The following is a 24035-nucleotide window of genomic DNA, read 5'->3' as shown; positions in this document are numbered from 1 at the left end:
CCGTGTTGACTTTCAGAAACTTTTCCTGATGAAGATTTTATATGAATCTAGTTTTCTATATCATTGTCTCAAAAACATGAAAAGTTATTCGTAAACAACCCCATATCTCCGTTTGAGACTAATTACATTTAAATGCATTTCAAAATCTGTTCAGCATAATGTGGCTGTTTGGTTTTGTGTGGAATTTTAATACGGCTCTTTCGCTAGACTCTGTCCGGTCCTGTGGGTGTGAGGTGAGTGAAAGAGGGCGGAAGGTGCTCACTGCAGAATACAGTGATAATTCAATCATTTATTGACCTCTGACATGAACTATTTTATCAAATGGTATTATTATTGAATAGTTGTTTATATTCAATATATATATATATATATATATGATTCAGACTGCTTGGCATAGAAATAAAAAGTATTCCTTACATATCCATCCATGGCCCAGTTGTCATTTTTAAACTTGCTGTAGTAATGCTCGGTTGGCCCCTTCACCTGGTAGACCTTCAACAGCAGCTGGTTTTCTTCTGACTTATATGTACCTGAATAAATAGTGACAAAGACAGAATATATACATATGTTAATTAGACCCTGACCCTGAAAGGAAAATCAATAATGGCAAATGAATGCAGGGCCTTTGTGAGGGAAAGAGAAACATATTGAGTGGTAGGTGAAGTGGCAAGACAAAAAAATAAGTCAAAAGACAAACAGAGAGGTTATGTGACAAAACGGAGAAGAGGTACCTTGCCATTTTCAATGATCATATTTCCTTCACCAAGCACATGACACATGAATGGGAAAAGAGTGACATTAATCCTTCAGCTACAGTTTTCGTCTCGCTAACTATAAAGCCAACATGGAAGATTTCTGCTACTTTACCTTGTGTGTCCTTGCAAAACTAAATCATAGATTGAAGTTGAACTGACTTTATGTACTCAAGGTCAAATTGCGTAGCGTTACCTGGTATATCTGCACCAAGCATCAACAGTAACTTAGGAAAAAAAACAAAAAAACATAACAGGCCCATATTGCTTTTGCTTCGAGCAGGGACAAACAACATTGACGACTGCGAGGACCACATAAACACCACAATTTGGACCAAATTGCGACCAAGATTTTCTACTCCAAGGATATGGCACTTCTGACTGTTTTATGGGAAAACATTTTTTAATTAGTCTATTGAATTGACATGAATGCATTCCAGTAGATTAATGATATATTTAATGTCAGAGGAATTACAACGAATAGCAGGTCCAAATGTGATCTGATGACCCTCCTCCTTAAAACACCTGTAAAACCAATATTTCATGCTTTATTTTTTAAGTAAATGGCTCATGGGTCAGAATCAATGAGAACAGGAACACAGTCAGTTGTTCATATCTGGCTTGGACAAAGCCTGTTCCACAAATCTTTTGTGAACATTTGAAAATAGAGCCAGAAAACAGGTGAATATAATAATACATTTGTGTCATGCTCAGCCTGCTCAGCCAATATATCCATGTCCCACCTTGAATAATAAACATAAATGAAGGCTAAATCTTTATTAACCTGTTGTGTATTGACATCTGAAACGGCACATCCATTCATGGGATGTGATTCCTCTTTCAACAATAGTGATGCAAAAGGTAAAAATTAGCCAGGCCCATATTATCTATAATTCATTACCATTAATTTCTTGCCATATGAAATAAAGCTTTTCAACCTTTTTTTTTTATACCTCCTTATCTTGTTCTTGGTCATTTGTGAAAATTATTTTAATTTTCACATGCTTTTTTTGACTAGCGACAGGCATTGTTTAACTTGAGAAAATGAAAATGAGTTGAGAAATTGGTTTCTTGGCCCAGTTTTATATTGGCTCAGATCTATATTGATTTTTAAAAGTCTTCGCCCATAATTTCAGGTCTTTTGTTGAGATAGTCAAATTAGAATTAACAGTTCAATTTGAGTATGCTCCTTGATATTTTTTACCTGACAGTCTGATTGACACTCCACTTGTCTCCAATAATGTGACGTTGACTCGGCCGCTCGAAACATTGAAGCCCGTAACTGTAAATGTGGTGGTCTGCGTCTTTCCAAGATACTCATAGAAGCCGCTCCACTCAGAGTTTGGAGAAAAGACGTCCACTGGAACTGTAAAGAACACAAACAAACAGAGACAAGAGGGAATGTAGTGCTTGCTTCAGTTTTTTTATGTAAAGATTACAAAAAGCTGCTGCTTCAATGTCAAAATACTCATTTGTAAGGATGTTGCAGTGCTATTACACAACAAAGGTTATGAACAAGGGGATGATGGTAAAGCGTGGCTCAGGATTAGGATTACGCTCAAGAGTTTGTCAAGAAACAAACACAAACATTAATATCTCTGGTTCCTTTATAATCGAGTGGCTCAGTCATTGTCTCTCTAAACTCCACACTTGAAGACAGATATCCTGAAAACTTAGCAGTTTACAAATAAAATCATTGTCCTCTTTATTATTGACACTCTTTCACTGTATTCATCGATTTAACAATGTAAACAGCTCTATAGAAAATAGAGAGATGAAAAGCCAACTTCAAGCTTAATGACTTTATAGGGTATTTTGCCAAAAGATTTTCCTTGAGATTTTTTTTAACTCCATCTAATGCTCTCAACACACAAGCCACTTTCATTCTGTCAATCTGATATATTATAAAATACTTTGACAAGATGAAAACTAAAATCTAAAATGTTTTTTTACATGTTTTGAAATAAAAGGTAAAACATGCATGCAAGATTGTGTCATTTTTGTAAGCTCTCTTGGCATAAATGTTATATCATTGGAAAACTTAATCAATTCCCTTTGACATGGAATTTGTAAGGATCGTTCATTTGTGGGATGAGCAAAGCTGAGTGTGTGGGCAAGGTCCATGAAACAATTTCCAAATCTCTACCAATGCCAAATATAGTCTATTTGCCTTTTCTGTTGTGTCTTACATTTAGCTTCTTGTGCCCACAGACACTGACAATCAGGAGCTGGATTAGCTTCTCTCCATGCAGAAAGATCAACATGATGACTATCCTGTATCTCCACAGTCCATCACACTCTATCCAAGATGACAATGCTCGGCCCCCAAGAGCGAGATGTCAGGGATTACCGGTACCTCAAGAATATGGCAGAGGAGCAGATTTTCCCTTTGACCTGTGTGTGAGCAGGCTGCTGATCACCATGACGAAGGGATGAAGAGGGGATGTGGATGATTTTTTTGCTCATACTATTTTTGTATGGCTGCGACCTATGTACTCAGCTCTGATGCTTATACAAATATATGCTCTTCACAGATGTGGAAAAATTCGAAAGAGAAATAATCAGACTTTCAGATGATTACTATGAAGCACTGGAACAACAAAGAAACAATCTTACAAATGTGAATTTCTTAACTTTTTACACAGTTTTATTGTTATCAGTGCATCTGTGGTGTATGTGCTGTCTTGTGCATGAACGTCTTTATATGTGTATACCACGGATCTTGTTCTTCTGGACGTCTGACTCTCCTTTGCCTTTGGGATTGATTTTCACTCCAACTGAAAGATAATAAAATATTTAAAGGTTTACAGACATCCCATTTAGTATGGACAGTGTGGGAACATATATTCAACATGAGACAGAACCGAGGAAACAGGATAAGTACTAGATCCAATTTCCTTTTTTGTTGACATTTCCTATTTCTGCGGTTTGACGGACCAAAAAAAAAAAGCAAAACATAACATAGACAACTGCTTGCCCTCTATTTCCTGTCTGGATGTAAACCTTATTGTTTTGTTGTCATACATCACAGTATTCACAGCCACTCCAAAAGAATATCACCCCAGCATTATTAGACCTGAGACGATTTTACAGGAGCACAGAAATCATGTCATGATGATCATCTATATTTATCTTACACCTTGCCAGACATCCACTTTAAATTTCATTCCATCTCATACAAGCTGTGCGTTCACAAGATAGGATCTGATTACCTTTACAGAGAGGTGGTTTTCCTGACCATCTTCCATCACTTTTACAGGTTCTGTGCTCCGATCCCCCGGCCAGATAGAAACCATCCTGACAAGTGTATATCAACGTATATCCCAGAGTAGGCAGGTCCATGGATCGCACATCTACATTACTGGGAGTTTCCGGTTGTCTGCATGAATGAGCTGAGCGACAGAGAGGAAAGAAGTAAATATATTTCTGACAGTCACATCTCAGATTGAAAGCTTTGAAAGTTTCTCAAACAAAACTGAAAGACAAATACTGTATGAGAAATTTCATAAATCTCCTCAACAAGGACACAGAATTGTACAACAGAGTTTGCCTTACCTATGCACTCAGGTTGAGTTCCACTCCAGGTTAGGTTTTCTAGGCACGTTCTTGTTGTGGAACCGAGGATGTGGTAGTTTTTGCGGCACTTGAAGGAAATCTTACTACCAACCTACAAATCATAGCAGGCACAACAGATGTATTGTATTCCAGCTTTTAAAAACCTGCTCCACTACGCATCAAATGGGAATTATAATATAATTAAAATAAACATTTATTGCAAAAACAAACTACTTTAAATAATAAGCGCAACCTCTAAAGCAGATTTTTTTAACAACCTGAATATGAAACTTTTCCTCCTTGTGGAGGATGCCATCATCACATTTACCAAAACAGTTAAACCTAAGTGTTACTCCGGCATCCCTTGGTGTTCCCATCTGTTTCCACAGCATCAACATCTCTTTGTAGAAGTGTCAGAAGAAGTATGAAATGTGGATGATATTCAATTATGCCTGCAGAAAATGAAGGATTTGCATGTATGTCTATTGAGGATTGGGAAGCCGATAAATCTCTTTGAAACATTTTCATATCTTCTCCAAACAACATAATGTGTTGAGATAATAGAAAGTAATGCTGAAGTGTAACCTTACAAAGGAGGTCACGTTAGATAAGGCACCCCGCATGTTGACTGTTTGAACTGTTTTTTTAAGTAATAGGCTCATCTAATGAAATGCAGACATTTGTATTGTTGCTTCCATTTAATAAATTTATCACATAAAACACTGCTAATGGGTCTACAGGGTCAATAAAATATATTTTATGTTACGTAACTCCACTCATGATTAATGGTTCAATGTTAACGTAGAGGTATTTTGTTATGTCTGACTTTTCTGGCTTGTGTGATTTTGTGTATTTCATGTAATCTGATTCATTATACAGAGGCTTTGCAATCAACCAATACATTTCTCACCTGAAAGCCCTGTGCCACGACTGGGACACCATAAGCTGGAGTTCCTGGATCACGACAACTGTTAAAGGCTGGGTCTAAACACACACGCACACACAAGCACACACAGACATACAGGCAAATGTTGTCAATTAAAACATCCTTTTGAATGATAGAAAAAATAATATCACTATAGTGCTAAATCGATGGAGTGAAGTTGTTCCAGTAATTTATCACCCAGGGAGATACTCATGATGTTTCAGGCTGTTATAGTAATTTGTAGTGAAATATAGGATGTTATACCAGAGTTCATCTGTAGGTATATGGGTGCCACACAGATTGGTTTTAGAGTTAAATACTTCATAACAAATCCAAAAAAATTATTCCTCATGCAGAAAACGTTGCACTATCAGGTAGTTTAACACTTCAACCGTAGCAGACGATGAACAACAAAAAAAAGATTATTCCTTGTGATTTTAAAGCGTGTTCCAATGTAAGTGTCATGCTTTCAGACTCGTTACTGCAAAAACTCACTCCAAATTCACTCCAAGAATGAAAGACTGCTTTGCAAGATGCGATCTTTCTAGAAACCAAATGCTGACATCAAAACTACACACTTTATCTATCGATTAGATAATATCTTCAAGCTCCAGCTTCATAGGAATACTAATGCACAAATGTGTGTGTTATCTTCACAATCCTGTTTACCAATAATCTGATTCCACACAACTTTATTCATGAGCTGTCGCTTAAATGTTTCCTTTTGCACTGAAACATCTAATGTCCGCCAAAATTGTCTCGAACATGTATACAAACATTCTGTTATTTTAAAAGAGGATTTATGCTTTTTCAGCAGGAATTTGCTGCTTGTGGTTGAAATGCATTTCAACTGTTTTTTTTAATCAAGTGAGGACAAACAAATCCTCCACTCTATATATAATAGACATGATTATATGAGTTCTCTGATATGCAGCTAAGACTTCACCAGTGAAAGTGAGGATCTCCTTCTCAAATCTACTGTGACAACAACCACCTCCATGTCCTCTTTCACTGCGTCAACGGATTGCCTGGAGGTCTTCCTCTTCTCCTCCTGCCTGTCAGCTCAATCTTCAACATCCTTTATACTTTATATACACTATCTCTCCTCACCATATGTCCAAACCATCTCAACGTGACTTCTCTTGCTTTATCGCCAATGTTCAATCTCAGCTGACCTTGTGATCTGTTCATTTTTAATCCTGTCCGCCCTGCTCACTATCAATCCAAATTTTTACTTTTTCATCTTCTTGTCCATCCTATAATCACTGTGAGTGATTGTAACTTTCTATATAACTTTTTGCCATCCATGTATGAAAAAACACCGGTTTTCAAGCAACATTTATTTAAAATCTGAAAGGACCAAACTGAATGTTTAATTCTTCATACAGTCCATCTGCAGTTCATCCAAGGTCATCCCTTTGCTCAAAAGTGACACATGCACTCAATTTTTTCAGTGTTTGCATGTTGACCTTGGTTTTTATCTCTTTATTCTTGCTTACCTATGCAGGCAGGTTGTTGGCCACTCCAAATCCCATCAGCCTGGCATGCTCTGGATGCTGAGCCCACCAGCAGGTAGGGGGATTGGCAGTAGAACCTGACCTCAGACCTTTTACAGAAAACCATTGAAACAGAGTACAATATTAATAGTGTGTTTACACTTCCTTTTTTGATTTTTTTGCTTTCTTTATAGATTTATTTTACAGCTCAATGTCATTCATACCACAGCCTAGAAGTTTGTTTGGCTTTTCCCTTTGACCAGGTAGCATTATCAGCAGCACATTATCCAATTCATTGTTGTTGGGGTGGGGGTGGGGGTGGGGATGGGGTGGGGTGTGGGGGCAATCTCAGCTAACAACAGGAGAAGGCAGAGTACAAGACGGGCGGGTCGTCAGTCCACTTCAGGGCAAACACATTCATTCGCACTCAGTTTCGACAGACCAGTTAACCTAGTGGATGATAGGAGGAAACTGGAGTACCTGGAAATCCCTATGAAAGAACAAGCTCCTCTACACAGAAAAGCTCCCAACCGTAGATGTTCTTAGATCTTCAAAAGCACTAATATCCTGCACAACCATGTCCCAGGAAAAAAATAGATGTACCACCTCTTGTTGTCAAATCTCGTTCTTGTCATGATTCACCAGAATTTAGTGTGAGCAATGGAGTTAGTTGTAGCAAAAAAGGTGGATAACTCTCTATTGAGGGAAGCAAGGTAAATAACCAATGGTTATCGGAGGTAAATTAAGTTAGAAGAACACACTGGAATACAAAGAGCATAAACCAATTTTGTGCTTTAAAAACGTCTCGTTCAATTTTTTGCAAAAATAGAATAATTTCACTTTGAAGAAGAAAAGCTGTTTTCAGTGATGCTGGTGGAGCAGTTATTTCTCATATATGTTAAATAGTTCATGATAACAACTGTTGTAAACCTCAAAGCCTTGTGACAGAAGATAAGGTACAACCACGAATATAGCGACAAAATGCATCACAGCCATCATTATATTATAAATGTCATATCATTTGAGCAGCTGTGCACAGTCCACCTGTGCAGCACTTGCACAGTCGATATACCACCAGGCCCTTTGTGTGCTTTATAAGAAACCAAACACCCATCGACACTGCTACTGCCTTAGAAATCAACACAACAACTTACAAAGCTGGGACAATTGCACCAGATTTACAGAAGCTTGTTTAGCCTGTACAATTCTGCATGGCTCTGCTCCTTCTCCACTTTAGTGCTTCTTTTAGAGCAGGAAACAAAAGTTGATAGACACTCAAGGTTCGAGGCAAGTGGGGAATGTATGATACCTGTGAGGACGACTTGTGCTGGACAGCAAGCTTTTTCAGTAAGAACAGCTTACATAAACTGTAGGAACAGTTTGCCAACACTTTTCAGAGACTGTGACACATATTTTTCATTTATTACTGACATAAAGTCACAGCTAGAAGGCAGTTAAATTGTGATTATAGTCTTCATCTTAATAAAATACAGTGATGTGGGTTTTGTTTTATGTAAAGGTGTTCTTCTCATAATACCCTCATGAACTGTGCTTTGCTCTTTGTGTACTATTTCTGTTCCTGTTTGAATGTTGTATGCGCCAGTACACACATTAATCGCCTCTCTACTGACCGGTAAGCGAAGAGGTTTCCTTCTCTGAATCCTCCTCCAGGAGAGCCAGGATCCCCACACAGGATAGCTTTGAAGACACAATATTGACAGTTAGATTTCCTGCTTAGTGTATCTGTCTACAAGACTGAAATGTTCACAGCCCAATCCCAGAGGTAAAGTGCAGCAGTACAAAGTGTGTGAAATTAGCAGCAAACTTACGCAGACACTGCGGGACGTCTCCTGTCCAAGTCCCATTCCCCTCACAGCTCAACACGGCTGGAGTGGACAGCTGATAACCATGGAAGCAACTGTAGCTGACACTGGAGCCCCATGAATGGTCGGTACCTTCAACTTTCCCATAATGCACTTGAGAAGGAGATCCACACTGGATCACTGAAAGACATACGCACACACAAACACATAAATGAAAAGCATGTTTTATTGAAAGTACAGTGGAAAATAACTTAACTGTGTGTGTGGGTGTTTGGCCTTTTTTTTACAATACTTAAAGGGCCTTAAACCCTAATGTACACAAACACAAGAGGAAATATCATGGCTTGGAAAAAACTGGAGGTCTTCATAAAAGAAATCAATAAATGGTTATGGTCTGGAAACTAGTTGTTACAGCTGAGGTTAATCTGTAGGCAATCAATGTAAGTCAATGTAATACAGTATATCCAAAAAGAACATACACACGTGTGTGTGTGTGTATGTGTGTGTGTGTGTGTGTGTGTGTGTGTGTGTGTGTGTGTGTGTGTGTGTGTGTGTGTGTGTGTGTGTGTGTGTGTGTGTGTGTGTGTGTGTGTGTGTGTGTGTGTGAGTCAACATCTACAAAAATGACTAAAGCTCCGACACTGCAACCTGTACAACAAAACATTTTAGTTCATAAAGTTGTATTTCAGGGAAGTCATATTTGAATGATGTTCTAATATGCCATTTGATCCTTGATGAGTCTTTATTTTTTGTTTTTAACAGTGACAAAAAACCAAAAAAATACATCATAAAATGCCAGGATGAGAGGACATCTTGTCATGGTCAGAGAGGCAAAACAGCAGTAAAGATGAAGTGGCCCAGGTGGATATCTAGGGCTTAGATGTGGACGCTCTGAGCCAACAATTAAAACAAGGCCTTTCGAAAGTTGAAGGATGATATCCACAAAGACTTGTTCCCATGAACTGGATGCCAAGAGTGGCATCATTTACCTTTGTGTTCAGGGTCAAGTCAGCGCGGGTGTTTGTCTCTGCGTGCAGCAAGAAAAAAATACCCCAAACATCACACAGTGCTAATCATGCAGTGACTCCTGGGCTGCCCCTTGCTAATCACTGATTAATAGAAAATTAAAGATGCTTCCTATGCAGACTTGACATTATGACATGCAAGTTCAGCAGCGTGTAAGTACCTCAGTTTTGTTTTTTATCTTTTAACCTCCCCTTTAACTAATGCGGGGAAGTACTGACTTGTGTGGATATTAATAGAGACATCCGCTCTCTGGGTAAAATACCAATATTTACATAACTAATTTGATCTGCTCTCCCGAAAGGAAAACTCATCCACTAACTTTGTCATCGTATTTTTAGTCTTAAAGTTGACTTTTAATGAAATCGGTGGCTGATCAGAATTTGTTGGTGCTTCACCATGTTTTTCCAACAAAATCTTTTCAGATCAGAGGCTGCATGGCCGTGTAAAACATGCATTAATACGCATACTCCTTCCTCAAGGCACAGTGTGAGTTTAATTTTGTTAAACACTTTATTACAATTGAGGTTTATTTTTTTAGTGACATGGCCATTATTGCACAAAGAGCTAATGATTTTCAATTACTGCAGCGATTAAAAAATATGTATATGTGACCTTCTACTGAAAGTGGATTTGAGCCTCGAGCTTTGACCATTTTACAGCTAGCTATGCGGATCCATTCGGGACTGAGACTTTTGATTGAGTTTAGCAGACAGCATTGTAAAAAATTTTTTTAGGGTCAATATGGCTGAAGATTTCCAGATGGGAGGTACATGAAGTCACAAACAATACATAACAAAAGCTGCAGATGGCTGTGAGCATCAACAACACATGGATATGTATTGTCCTTTAGCAGCAGATGACCTCAGTCACCACATTTAAATAAGTTTTGAAAACAACCAAACCACAGTCACCATATGGGCTGAGAGCTTCAACATCACCACTGGGGCCTTGGAATTCCTGTTAAGGCATTTTAGTTTCCACTGCAACAATTGCAAATCACTGTGGCATATTGTTTTTCTCAAATTTGCCAACTGAACTGCTGGTGTTATTCACAAGGCAACAACTTCTTTTCAAATGGTTGCCCGACACTGGGAGTTACGGGTGAATGCAGATTTTTTGGAAATGACTAGAATAATAACTTCAGCATTAATTTGTCAAAAATACATAAAACTATTGTTTTAATAGGCATTAGAACAACTCAAAACTACCTAAACCCAGTGATGTTTTGTAGATTTTAGGATAACACAGTATACGTCTTTAGTCCAACATCTCTCTAAAAAGGTCATTCCAAAACGCCAATTCATAGTCTGATTGTTGCTTAATCAGTGCCTTTTAAAGATAGCTCTTTAAACCTTTAATTTTTAATGAAATATTCAATCTATAGCTGTAGCTCATTTGAAGTGTTATTGTGAGGTACAGTATGACTCACAAGATGCTGTGGGATCAATGCCTCTCTCTCTCTCTCTCTCTCTCTCTCTCTCTCTCTCTCTCTCTCTCTCTCTCTCTCTCTCTCTCTCTCACTGTGGTGACCTCTGTTTGGAGTCACATTTGAAGTAAAATAAAATGAAACAATAAAACAATGTATGCCATTAGGATGAAAAGTTTTCAATGCCATTAAACATGATGACAAGTCATATTCAAACAAAGGCACAGGAGGCACAAAGGCACACTTTAATTTCCTTTATGTTCTCAGTAATATGTGAGACAGTTTCTTATCTTATGTAACACTAATGGTCCGCCACAAACCCACAGCTATTTAAAAATCTGAGACTGCTCGTGTACATAACCAATGCTGATTCCAAATTGTCCAACAGATCAAACCGATTAGTATGCATTAAAAAAGTATCTGTTACTTACGGCAGATTTAAATATGAGATAATTACACAGCGTGTTGTTTATGCATGATGAGGTTAAAGCATCTTGACAAGATTTCAAGCAACTCGCTGTGTGTTCATACCTGGATGTGTAATTTTACATGCTTGGATGTCTGCACACATAGCTTCACAACACCCTGATAAACATCTCTGAGCGTGAATGTGCCTCACTCCCCAAGATAATGATAACCATCTGTATGGTTTCAAACATCTAATAAAGTCAGTGTAATTCTCATCTAACCAGGAGACAGATGGTTTCATGCTCCATTCACTCTGCTATCATGATATACAGAGTACGCAAGCATACGCAGAGAGAAAATGGCACAGAAATATGCAAACAGACACGCACGCAAACAGCACGTACACCCTGTATATAAAAGGGACCCAGCATTATGCACATTACACAACAATTATTTTGATTTGATGTAGGTTTTTTGTTTTTTCTATTTATAAAACCTTTTGAGATTTTTCTGTCTTTTTTCTTTTTATTCTCTATGGCAATGGGATCAGTCTTTCTGATGCAGAATCAAAGCACAATTGACTCAAAGTACTTTTTGAACTACAGAAAGAAATGCCTTTCGTGGGTAAAATTGTTGTTTCTAGGCAACTACCGATACTTTCAGCAAGCTTATCAGCTGAGTAATTCAGGCTTAATATGTCACCAGTGTCACGGAGAAGCATTGCCTCTCCCTAAAGCCATCTTCCAAAGTGTGTTTCATCTTCCCATATTATTTCTCTCATTTCCACAATGTGTTGTGTTGGTTCTTAGTCCTATTTATACATCAACACACCTGCACACAAGTCAGTGCCAGTTTCTTAAAGCATGCAGTCCATCATTTTATTCCTGGGTGACTCCAGGAACAATAGCTAGGAGCTAGCCAGAAGCTAATGGGGATTCAAATTAATCACTGAATGGGTATTTTCCTCACCCCCCAAAACAACTTTGTTGTTAGGGAACAAACTCCAGCTGTCTAAAAATAGAAGAACACACTTGTATTGACTCCAGCAGTTATTATTCCAGAACAATATTTCTGTAGGTCTCTGATGCCCAAAGAACACTTGTGCCTGTAATTGAAGGTTTCTGAACTCTTTTATTTCTACTTTGCGTTGTTCCCCTGCTGTAAATATGCCAGGCTGGTTTCACAACCCAAAGGAAGACGAGTAACTCATCCCTGCTTACAAACACACCTCCTCTGTTCCTTTAGTCACTGCCTCCTTTCCCTGCTCCTATCCTCATTCCTCTCACGTCTCCACACGTCCGTACACTGAGTCCTTTGCTTCCTTTCCTTTTACATACCTTTTGTTGCACTCTTTCCTTCTTGTGCTTGTTCGGTTTTTCTCTGCAACTCCATTCCTCATCCTTCTGTCCCCACTCCAGTCTCTTTCATCCTCTTCCTCTACTTTTTGGACTTCTTCTTACACCATTACTGATCCTCCCCTTCTCCCTCCCTCCTTCCCTCTTTGTCTTTTAGGCATATTTCTTGTGGTGCACTTCATCCAGCCAACACTTTTTATGGGCTTAATCCCTTCTCTCACTATGTGTTTACAGGTTTGGGGGCAGGTATTGATTTGCCTCTCTTTGTTTCTCCCATCACTTGTTTCCTCTCTCACTTGCTTTCCTATTGCCTTCTCCTTGTAGGCCCAACAATGGCTCATCACTTTCACCCCCTTTTCATTCCCTTGGTTAGCTATCTCCTTCTCCTTTCCCACCCTCTGCTTTCTTTCTGTCTTGATCTCTGCATTACTCATTGTGTGTTCCTGTGTCCCTCTGTTCTGTTTTCTTCCAATACACTTCCTCATCTGTTCCATTCTTCCTCCACATCCCTCCGCCTTTAAAGCCACTAGTCTTTCTTTCTTACCCACCTTCCCTTCTCTCATTCCTCATCATTCCTTTGCTTACTCAACCTCTCCCTCTAAGTCTCGCTTGATTCATTTTGCCTGTGAAGCCACAGTTTGATGGTTTACAGCGCCCTCATTCAATACGTTTCCCAGTGTCTGTGAGTGAGAAAGCTGTTGTCCCCAAACAGGATCAAATGAATGCTGAGGGTGCTGGACAAAAACATGAAATAGAGCCTAAAGAGGAGGAAGAAAGTGAGGAGAGAAGAAGGGCCAAGAGGGATAGATAGGAGAAACAAAGAGCATTTTGTTTCCGTCTATCTCTCCCTCTCTTTTCCATTCTTCCGTTAAACCTCAAATTTTCACTTTTCAATTTTGTGCCCGAGTCTTTTCCTCTATCACCTACAGTATCTTTTACCCTTCTGTTTTCCCCCTGCATCTCTCTCCGGCTCCCGCTCGGTAGCCCCTCTGCCTGCTTTCTCAGTTTTTGTTTTTTTGTTTTTTTTCATCTCAGTTCAAAGCCCCTGCAACTGCTGGAGCCAGCAGGAGATTTTCTGTTTGTGGGAAGAAGCGGCAGGGAGGATCTCAGGAAACGTTCCCTTTTACTGTTGTTGAGTATCATAGTCTAAACTCTAAATATGGGCTGTTGTAAAACTCTGACTCATTTTATTTTAATGCATTCTTTTTTATTATCCCTTTTGTGTTTGTGGGGGAAAAAAAAACAGAAGAGTTTCGGGAAATAAACCCTGATTTAACACTCTGTTATTGTAAAGAGCAATGATAATTTTCCCCTGGCCTAAACTTACCCCTCTAATGTACTGTTGAAGCCACTATCTATTATTTTAGCATGCAAGACTGAATAGAAGAGCTATTTTTCTTACTTAAATTGTCACTTGTTTTGGTGAAGCTATTTTTTTTAATCTATCTAGCTATCTCACAGCTCTTCACAGATAACTATTCTCAACTTTGTTCATTGTACACTAACATTATTAGAACTTTCTTATTATTATCCTGAGCTTTAAAACTATTTTTTCTTACAGGCTAGTTTATGGTGTACGGAATTGTGACAGCGTGGAAAAACAACAACCCATAACTATTGCATGAGTATAATTGTTTTTCCAGTTCATTCTGCAGAAATTAATCATAATTTGGAAAAGCTTTGTGTTACTCCAAAACAAACACTTGTTAAATTAATGATAAATCTCCACATTAGAAACCAGTGTATTTCCTCAAGTCTCAAATGTTCAGCTCAACTGCCACGCCTCACTTTACTAAAATAGACTCGATTTTTTTATACCTGGTTTTATTACCATTTCTTTTTTATTAACTGTACTATTTCCTCAATGTTTGCAACAACAATAACTGAATGTTTTTAGTATCTATTTTCAGTAGTTTATTCTCCTCATACCTTTACAGCTAGGCTTGGTTTGGTTCCAGGTTCCTTCTTTAGTGCAGCGCAGGATGTTGCGTCCAGGTGGGTCCATGAGGTGACCCGGGTTACAGCGGTAGGTCACCGTGTGGTTGAAGTTAAACTCAGTTCCCAGATAGATTCCATTTGCTACTGGCCCAGGGTCTCCACAGCTGATCACTAGAAGAGACAGATAATAAAGGAAATCATACTGTCTGTATAAGTACTTTTCAGATGGGGATATTCCAGAAAGCCTTCGACAGTGTAGCCAGATGTTACGCCGTGCAACTTCTGGACACATCAATCTTCTTCAATCCACTGTTTTTTTTCTATCTATGGTTTACCACACTTTCAACAGCTGCTAATTATTTTTTATTTCTCTGCTTCATACTCAGCTCTCTCACAAACCGTCTTCCTTAACTTTATACCTACTTCATTTCATCCACCTCCCATCTTCTTTTCCCCCCCAAATGTCTGCCAGCCTCTGTTAGACTTTATAAGTTAAATTCTCAGACACAACAAACTTAACCTTGTGCAGTCCTAAACTTGCACAGCAGCTGTTTGCCCAGTTCATGCAAAATTCATACTACTCTTAAAACCCTCACTTCAAAAGCACTGCTTTGTATGTACTACCACCACTGAGGAATGCCATGATGTATCCTGCTCAACATTTGGCAAGTTATCATAATATTGACCACATCCCATGCTGCCAGCAACAATAAAAGGGCAGTGCAATTCTACCTGTGCAATCAGGGGGTTGTCCAGTCCACGTCCCATTTGTCGTGCAGTGTCTGTTGGTCAGGCCTGATGTTTTGAAGCCTTCCCAGCAGGCATAGGCCACTGAACTGCCAAAGGTGATGCCATCACTGAAGACGATTCTGCCGTGTGCTGGGGTGCCAGGGTTACCACACGACACCGCTGAGAAATGAGGAAATACCAATCAGTATTAATTAACCACAGCGATCATATCGCCGTGAGTGGTGATGTCTTCCTGTCACTCAAGCCTGATCAGCTATGGGCCGCAATAATGAAATTATCACTGGAGTCAGCTGGAAACAACATAAAGTATGTCCTTGAGGTAGTGAGGCTGACTGATGACTAAAGGTTGTTGGACTGATTCCCAGCTCTGAATGGCAGATGTACAGTATCATCGTGTGCTCAGGGCTAACAAGAAGCTGGTAATGTATCTGCCGCACCAACGATCACTGCCAAAGTGGCACTTAAGCCCTAAAACGCACAGAGGCAGGGTGTTACCTGGTGTTGCCTATTGTTTGGAAAATAAAGCATGTTGTGTTTGGTTTGTAGCACTGGACAATTGGATAGGGGTGTGTGTGTGTGTGTGTGTGTGTGTGTGTGTCGGGGGGGGGCTTTTGTCATGCAGCAGGGATGTGAAGTTAATTATCAGTCACTTCTTGTGGACAACATCCTTCTGGAGTTTTCTGTGGGAGAACACAGTCTCAGAGAAGGAACAGAAAGAAAACATAATTGTAATTCCACATTGCTTGTGTGTTTGACATTGCAGTGTCCAAAAGGACTTTGTTCACCATTGTGGTCCAATTTCTGTTTGACAACAAAAGAGGAGAAAGTATTAAAAAAATTGTGTCATAGTCAATTTTCATCCTTTGTGGCATTGTGGTCAATCAACCATAAGAATTCAAATGAAAACATATAAAATATGTTTTCAATAACCTACCATAAAAACTGCACTTGTGGGATTACTGTGTTGTTTTTTGCCAGCTGAGGGCTCACTGTTTCTTGTAAAATATATAAAGGAGTCAAAACATTGCAGGAATTCCTTTTTTCCACACACTAAAAGAAATATCCTACATGAAGCTGGTGCTTCCAAATGCAGTCCCTTCCTGTGTTTGTGGTCTCTTAAGTGCCATGTTCAGACTACAATCAAACCCGAGTCTGTTCAGAGGCTTCTCCAGGGGTCTTGGTCCACTTTTTTAGTTCACATGAGAGCTTCCACACTTTCACTAGAGCGAGCAAGTGCACTTGATTGTTTAGGTTGGAGTGAACCAGTCAGATATGACCACATTTATAAGCTTTAATATTCACAACCGCTTGACCGCTTTCTTTTCTAATGATTCAATTAAGTCAAGTAGGGCTTTTTATCATCTAAAATCTGTCCTTCCTCTTTACTGTAGGGACCTCAACCATTACGTGCTTTTAGACAAGTCAAATGTTTGTTCAGCGCTTGTATTGTTGGTTGTAATAAAAACTTGTCAAGAAAGGCCACATGAATGCAGTCACGAAAGCACTACGACTCTTAACTAGTGATCCATTGATCTTGAGTTTGCTGACATGGCACATTAACAGAGCCGTCAGGATTTAGCAACCAACCACGGCACATTTCACTAATAAGATCATGACGGCTGACGGCCCTTAACAATCAGACACCTATTGATGGAATACATTAGTTAGAGTCCTTAAAAGCCTTGTCCAAGCTCTTTCTTTGTGTGTGTGTGTGTGTGTGTGTGTGTGTGTGCGTGCATGCGTGTGTGTGTGTGTGTGTGTGAGCGTATAGACTTGTCAAAGAGTGTAGCATGACTATACATTCAAAAATGTGGAGCTAACAGTTTTTGATGAATGCGTGTGTGTGTGTGTGTGTGTGTGTGTGCGTGCGTGCGTGCGTGCGTGCGTGCGTGCGTGCGAGGAATAGTTTGCCTTTGTGTGTGTGTGTCTGGTAGTGTGTATGGATTTCTTTGTATTTGTGTCTCAGTGATAGATGTCTCACCCTTTCTGAATCAGCTTTTAACCACTATTAGCTTAATGAAAAACAACTGTGGACAGACATAAATAATTAGTATTACACAAACATAGACACCGGCGCACAAACAGGCACACACCCCAAATGTGTGTGTGTGTGTACATTTTGAGGTTTATTGTTTAGAGTCAAATCTAGAGCTTATTTGTAACAATGTCATACACAATCTTCATTTTACATAAGACTTAACTTGCAAGTTATTTAAACTCCAGGTTGTTCCTTGTTTTGTATTTTTGTTTTTTTCCTAGATTACTTTTTGGGCAGAAGTTTTTACACAAGAATGAATTCAATTCCTAATTGCTGGCAAGGAAAAAAAAACTCATTATGAGTAGCTATAAAGACTTTAGGATGCTGTAGGATAATGTTACTTTCAGAAGCATCTTGTTCATTTTGGCAGTTGAAGTAAAAAAGAAAAAGAAAATAAAACGCACATCAAAAAATGCATCCAATTTGTGCGTTTATTGCGTTCATCCAGTGACTACTTCCCTATGTTTCTGTCATAGGCACAGATAAACCAACAAGAGTGGAGTTAAGAGGAGTGCCCAGCACTTTCAATCTGATAGGGCAGAGCAGAGCAGAGCACAGCTTCTTTCTGGCTCCCACAAATGAAATAATGGTGTATTCAGTTAACTGACCATTGTCCTTCATTTTTGACTGTTCTGTTTGTGCACATCCCTGGATATTCATGTAATTGACAGCATATTTTAACACTAACATCTGACAGAGAAAACCTGTTGTAGAGATATGTTTCCATACACATGACATACATTATGTAGTATCAATCTCTATTATATTAAACACTGTGTACTCCTTTGATCTATCTTAGGATGGATTTTTAAACTGTCTTCATACTGTTGTATTTTTAAAATTCTGAAAGATCTGACATGAAATGTGACAGAATTGTCTAAACTGAACATCCTAGTGGTATAAAACCTAACCAACATTTTTGTTGGGACTCATTTCAAGAAAGTGCTGAATTGATGGAGATCTGAGAATTACCGGCTACACTTGCCTTTTCCGTATTCCCTTCACAGGCACAGGTAATTCAGATTGAATGGGTATTCACAATTAGTCTGCTCTGATTTCCAAATTACTGCCCAACCCTTTCTTTATATCTTACTGACATCTGCTAATACATACCTACCAGTTATTATACTGCAAGTATTAGGTTTGCATGCCTGTTAACACTGTCATTGCATTCATAAAATTGAGACTTTATTCAATAGGATGCACATCATTTAATCATTTACATTTTGCTGTGTGGCTAATAATAATTGCTGTTTGACAAATTCAGAAACCTCACAGTTTAAAGAAACTGAAGTTTCTTTAAACTGTGAGGGGTTTTGTTATTGGTTTTAATCTGTCACCTTGTTAGCTAAAAACCTAAGTCTCACCTAAGGGTGTCTAAGTCATTTGAGCTCAAAAGCCACATCGCTACAAGCTCAATTTAATCTGTATTGGGCCAGTAAAATGATAGTGTGATAAACTCAATTTTAAATACCAACAGTTTTAGTGCATAAAATACAAATACATCTTTTAAATTGTTAATATTTATCGAAAATCAACATACACGTGACCTACTTTTAAAGGTCTTCATTGTTTTCATGGTTCTTTTTTGGTACACTGTTGATGACCTAATCTACTACAGCCACACAATAATGCAGAGTAAACACTCCCACCATATGACTCATACTTTCTCTACCTCACCACTTCCTCCACAAACAGCTCATGTATCTAAGTGAATCTAAAAATCTGCTTCAGAAAACAGTGAAGTTCATGTCAGCAGTCTTTTTTTTTTCACCTAAAATGTCTTATGTGGGAATAGGGGAGGCAGTGCAGGTTGCAGCTTAAGATCCCAGTGTCTCTACAGCACTACGGGGACCCACTTTAATTTTGCCTAAATTCCCATGGGTTTCACGAGTGTCTTTGAAAACTGCTGTTGTATAGGATGTACTTTATTAGCACAGTGCTGCAGACGACCCAGCTCAGTCAGTGAGAAGTGACACACTTCAATCCTGTGTATCTGGGACACACAAATATAAACATGCACATATATGGACAAACAGCAAGTTGAAACTCCTGATTTTTTCTCCTCAAGTGCTTGTTCCATAAATTTGTTTCATTATGTGAATTTAAAAGCTGCCTGTGGAGTTACAATTATATATTTCTGAATACATTAAATCACCACTTACAGCAAAACAGCCCTATAAATTGTTTATTTTCTGTTGCTGCAACATCTTAGACCACAGCAGTTAGTGCATGAAAAATCACATGAAAAATTAGAAGTCACATTAGAGTGCAATTTAATTTAATATGAGTACCATGAACTGAGCTATGGAACTTAATAAAATTTATATTTAGTTTAGAATAGCATGTCTTTATTGTCATTGAAACACCGTACAATGATATTGTAAAGTTCTGGTTCATGAGGTATTGATTTATTTTAATTTTAATTAGCATGTAGAGTAATATGGCCCTACTTTATTATCTATAGAAAATATTAGACGGTTCAAAATTGTGAGTGTGATGATTTATTTTCATACAAACTGCTGAATAATTAAGTCTATATGCCACAAATGCACTGTGAGTCTATGCACAATTTGTACAAGCTCATCTTATAGCAATGTTTATTTTTACAGCGGTGTTTTAATAGAATCTAGGTTGGGACCCAAAGGTAACCTCAAATGAGACAGGGATGACTTGCTATCAAAATTTATGATATTTTCACAACAGACAGATCAGCATGATGCTGTGTTGTCACACCCAAGTCCCTTGTATGGAGCAAGCAGCAACCTTTTACGATAAAACAGGGTCAATAAAGAATTCTTATAAATAGGACACTGTGTGCAGTGTGCAAATGTCTACATCGACTGGTGAAAATGTAGAAACATGAAGGTTGTCTGTGTGTTGTTTGAAGTGTGTATTGCACTTCAAATGCTTTCATAATGCTCTTTCACAGGTCAACATTTCATGCTTTCACAAAATGATTCAGGTAAACCATCATTGGCATGTGTCCTACCTTGACAGACAGGCTGTGTGCCGCTCCAGGTGCTGTTGTGTAGGCAGGTTCTCTCAGCTGAGCCAATCAAATTGTACCCTGCCTCGCAGCTAAAACGCAGAAGGCTCTTGGTTTTGAATTCTTCTCCTCCCAGGCGGGCACCATGGGGAGGGATTCCCGGGTCCCCGCAGATTCCAGCACTTACACCTATAGCAAGAAGGAAGACGTGAAGTTAATGTACCAGAGTGCACCGACGGTTGACACTTGCTCACCACTAAAACAGCCGAGTTCCCCCCCCCACACAGTCCTCACTGATGTGGCGCGCACAGAAGCACATTAAACTACACCAGTTTGCATGGAAAAATTAATATCTTTCGAAAAGCCAAAGTTTTAAAATGCATGTGTCTTTCTGTCATCTGGAATATTTCAGTGACAAGAATAAGTAAATATTAAAATACAGTGGTAAGAGATTATCTCTCACCGGGATCACGTTGCTAAAAATGTATGCATGCATTCATACGAGAGGTCAACTATATCGACTTAAAAGCATTTGCGTGGCAGAAAATGCAACGATTGGGGTTTTTTTTTTTCATCAGCACTTTTTTCCTGACAGTGACACACACACACACACACACACTCATGCATGCAGGCACATACCCATACACGCAAACTTTGTAGAACAGCTCTTTGCATTTAGGCTATACCAAATTGTTCTAGCATTAAAGGCACTGAGCGTGTCACAATTTTAGCAGCTTAAATTCCATCGGTGGGGATTTGTGAGTTTAACAGGCTGGAGCTCCAAATGCAGCGCCTTGCATCTCAATGAGGTCTTCAGCTGCAGGATGGATTCTACCCTGCTGAGTGTTCTGTTTTGAGGCCAGCGGAGTAAGTTTATTGCATTTCAGCTGTTGAGACAGTTGATGCTGAGTTTGGAAATGATAAGTTGTACTGTTGTGGGATCTGCGTAAGCCTGCTGTAGAGCAGCGCTTACAACCTGGGAGGTAAACCAGGACTCCTCTACCTCTTTGTTCCTGTGTGCTCTGTACACATGAAGTTCAGCCAAGGTTATATAAAGTACAAGTACAGTTTTCTCAACTTGAAGTAAGGAAAATATTAGTGTCCATTTTGATTGTAATTTTCAGCTTTTATATTTAATGTATTTACACTATTTTGCCAGCATTACTTGCCAAAGCATTAATGCCAGCTGGTGACATAATTGTTCAATACAATGCAGAATAGCTTGTAATTCACGAGGATAATTTAGTCAAAAAAAGAAATAAAATTTCTTCTCAGTGTGTCTTCTTCATGGGAAAGTCTGTGGAACAGATGGGCAAGAGAAAGCAACATGTTCAGAACATGCTGGATTTCATGAAGTTAAAAGGTAGGTCTACTCATAATCAATGGCAGAAACAGCTTGTTGCAATTTGCCCCGTAATACATTGATAAACTAATTTTGAATTATAAAGTCTCTTCTAGTTTTGGCATTTGTGTCTGGAAAAAATAGAAATTAAAACACACAACCACATGTAGCTTGAAGCTATTGTGTAAACTGGAATCCAGTTAATAAAAGTGAAATAATGACCACTTTCTGGTTTAGTGCACCTGAACACAGTACTTGATACCCACTGATTAAAATGAAAACTAAATCTGCTGCATAATCAAGCAAAACAGTAGCACATGAAAACTCTGTCAATCACATCCGTCATTTATATTTAGAAGCTGTTGTTTAGCCTAGGAGCAGGCTACAGGTGACATCGTGCAGCATGTCACGCCGAATCTAAAGAATGACGTCTTCATTACTGACTTATCTGAGTGGCCTCCCTCCGTCTTGTTATGACACTACTTTTTGACAAGTGAACCAATTTTAGAGTCACAAATCAAACTTATTGTTGTTTAACAGTTTTAGTTAGGTTAAACTAGGTTAAAAAAAAAAGACTTAAGCAGCTATCGATACAGTGTACATGTATTAAAATAACTGCACAATTGTTTCTTTAGGGAATGTTAAACTTCCTGCTGATACGACACGACAGGGCACGGCACGATATTACTGGGGGCTGTCGTATTACCAACGTCAATTGGGGCTTTTGCTTTGGTAAATAGTCATTCATAGTGTATTTTAGCATTTTAGCGGTCTTTAAACAACATTACATAACCCATCACATTCACTCATTTGCTCAATGTCATGTACACACACACGGACGACAGCTGCATTACAGGGCGCTCGCACTCTCTCTGGCACAAGCTGGTGTTCAATGTCGTGTTCAAGCACTCTTTCCCACATGGACAGAGGGCGGTAAGGGCTCACACTACTAATAGGATTAGAAGGCAACCTGGAATAGTGCCTGCCATCACTGATATAATTAATTGTTTTACTGATTCTTTTTTTTTTTCTATCTTTGTTTTACTAATTCTCAGTTTTATGACAATAAAGCAAAATAAAAGAACAGTGTGAAATATATCTATAAAAACTTTGTTTATTTTCATTTAATATAAATGGAGTATGATATATTTACTTTTCGTGCAAGTACATTTGAACATTTTGAACACCAATGATGAATACTACTTTAGCCAAACACAACCTCTCAGTCAATAACATAAGTTAATAACATTTGCAATAATGACTTCTTGTATCTTTGCTATTTTATTCCTAAATTAAATAGCACAATTTAAATGACTTGCATTAGGGTGATGGAAGATGACTGAGCCTGTGTGCCAGTCAGAAAAGACACAGCCATAAACATTTGTAAACATCCTTTATTTCAAGGAGTGAAACCAGTGGATTTGTTTCTTGCAATAGCCAACATGGCGGCTGTGGATCGGTTGGTAGAGTGGTCGTCTCTCAACTGGAAGGTTCCAGGTTTGGTTCCTTATCTGCTCCCAAAGGATGGATTGAGCGCCGTGCGTGGCAGCCGCCTCCATTGGTTGGTTAATGTGATCAACAATGTAAAGTGCTTTGGAGACTGCTCAAGTCGTAAAAGCGCTATATAAGTGAAAGTCATTTAATAATATCTGTCAATTTGTAAAGCTGATCTGAAAATGCATGACTGTACATCACCGGACATACAGTACATATCTTTGACACACCACACTGAACATCGAAGTCATCATACATAAAGTCTTATTAAATAATTCAACTTTACCGGTGCAGTACGGTGGAGCTCCACTCCAGGTGCCGTCCTCCTGACAGTGGCGAGTCGCATTGCCAATCAGAAGCCCACCGGGCAGACAAGAGTACTGCAGTACTGAACCATATGTCCAACTGTGAGTTCCAGACACGACTGCATTCGGGGGTACACCGGGGTCACCACAGGAAGTTGCTGGGAATACAGGAAAGGATTAGGCCTTTGTAAAAAGGGGGGGATTGATTGAGCAACTGTCAAAGTATAAAAACTGCTTGTAGGAGAAAAGCTAGGATCAAAACACTTTGCAAAAGACAGCAACAAAAGTATGCAAAACAAACAGAACAAAAATGTCAGGTTTAGACCCCAATAATCACAGGTTTTGGCACTGATCATAAATTTGCAGTATGTACAGTTAAACTTTCATATACCAAAGTAAATCCCCTCGCCTTG

General features: G+C 38.9%; 1 protein-coding gene across 1 annotated transcript in view; it reads right to left on the bottom strand.

Moving 5' to 3' along the window:
- The window catches only part of LOC308139985 (CUB and sushi domain-containing protein 1-like), a gene marked incomplete at both ends in the record, with an annotated part of 391623 nt that overhangs the window by 6506 nt on the left and 361082 nt on the right, over positions 1-24035 (bottom strand). The window contains 13 exons of the mRNA XM_080509617.1: positions 418-530; positions 1957-2118; positions 3467-3529; positions 3965-4144; positions 4308-4419; positions 5218-5291; positions 6732-6838; positions 8360-8426; positions 8558-8731; positions 14696-14875; positions 15437-15613; positions 20485-20670; positions 23604-23780. Of these exons, the coding sequence (XP_080365743.1) occupies positions 418-530; positions 1957-2118; positions 3467-3529; positions 3965-4144; positions 4308-4419; positions 5218-5291; positions 6732-6838; positions 8360-8426; positions 8558-8731; positions 14696-14875; positions 15437-15613; positions 20485-20670; positions 23604-23780 (1772 nt within the window). The remainder of the gene's footprint in view (positions 1-417; positions 531-1956; positions 2119-3466; positions 3530-3964; positions 4145-4307; positions 4420-5217; positions 5292-6731; positions 6839-8359; positions 8427-8557; positions 8732-14695; positions 14876-15436; positions 15614-20484; positions 20671-23603; positions 23781-24035) is intronic.

This window comes from Blennius ocellaris (genome assembly GCF_963422515.1).
Source record: "Blennius ocellaris genome assembly, chromosome: 1".
NCBI classification, from domain to species: Eukaryota; Metazoa; Chordata; class Actinopteri; order Blenniiformes; family Blenniidae; genus Blennius; species Blennius ocellaris.
This window is presented reverse-complemented; position numbering and strand designations above follow the sequence as displayed.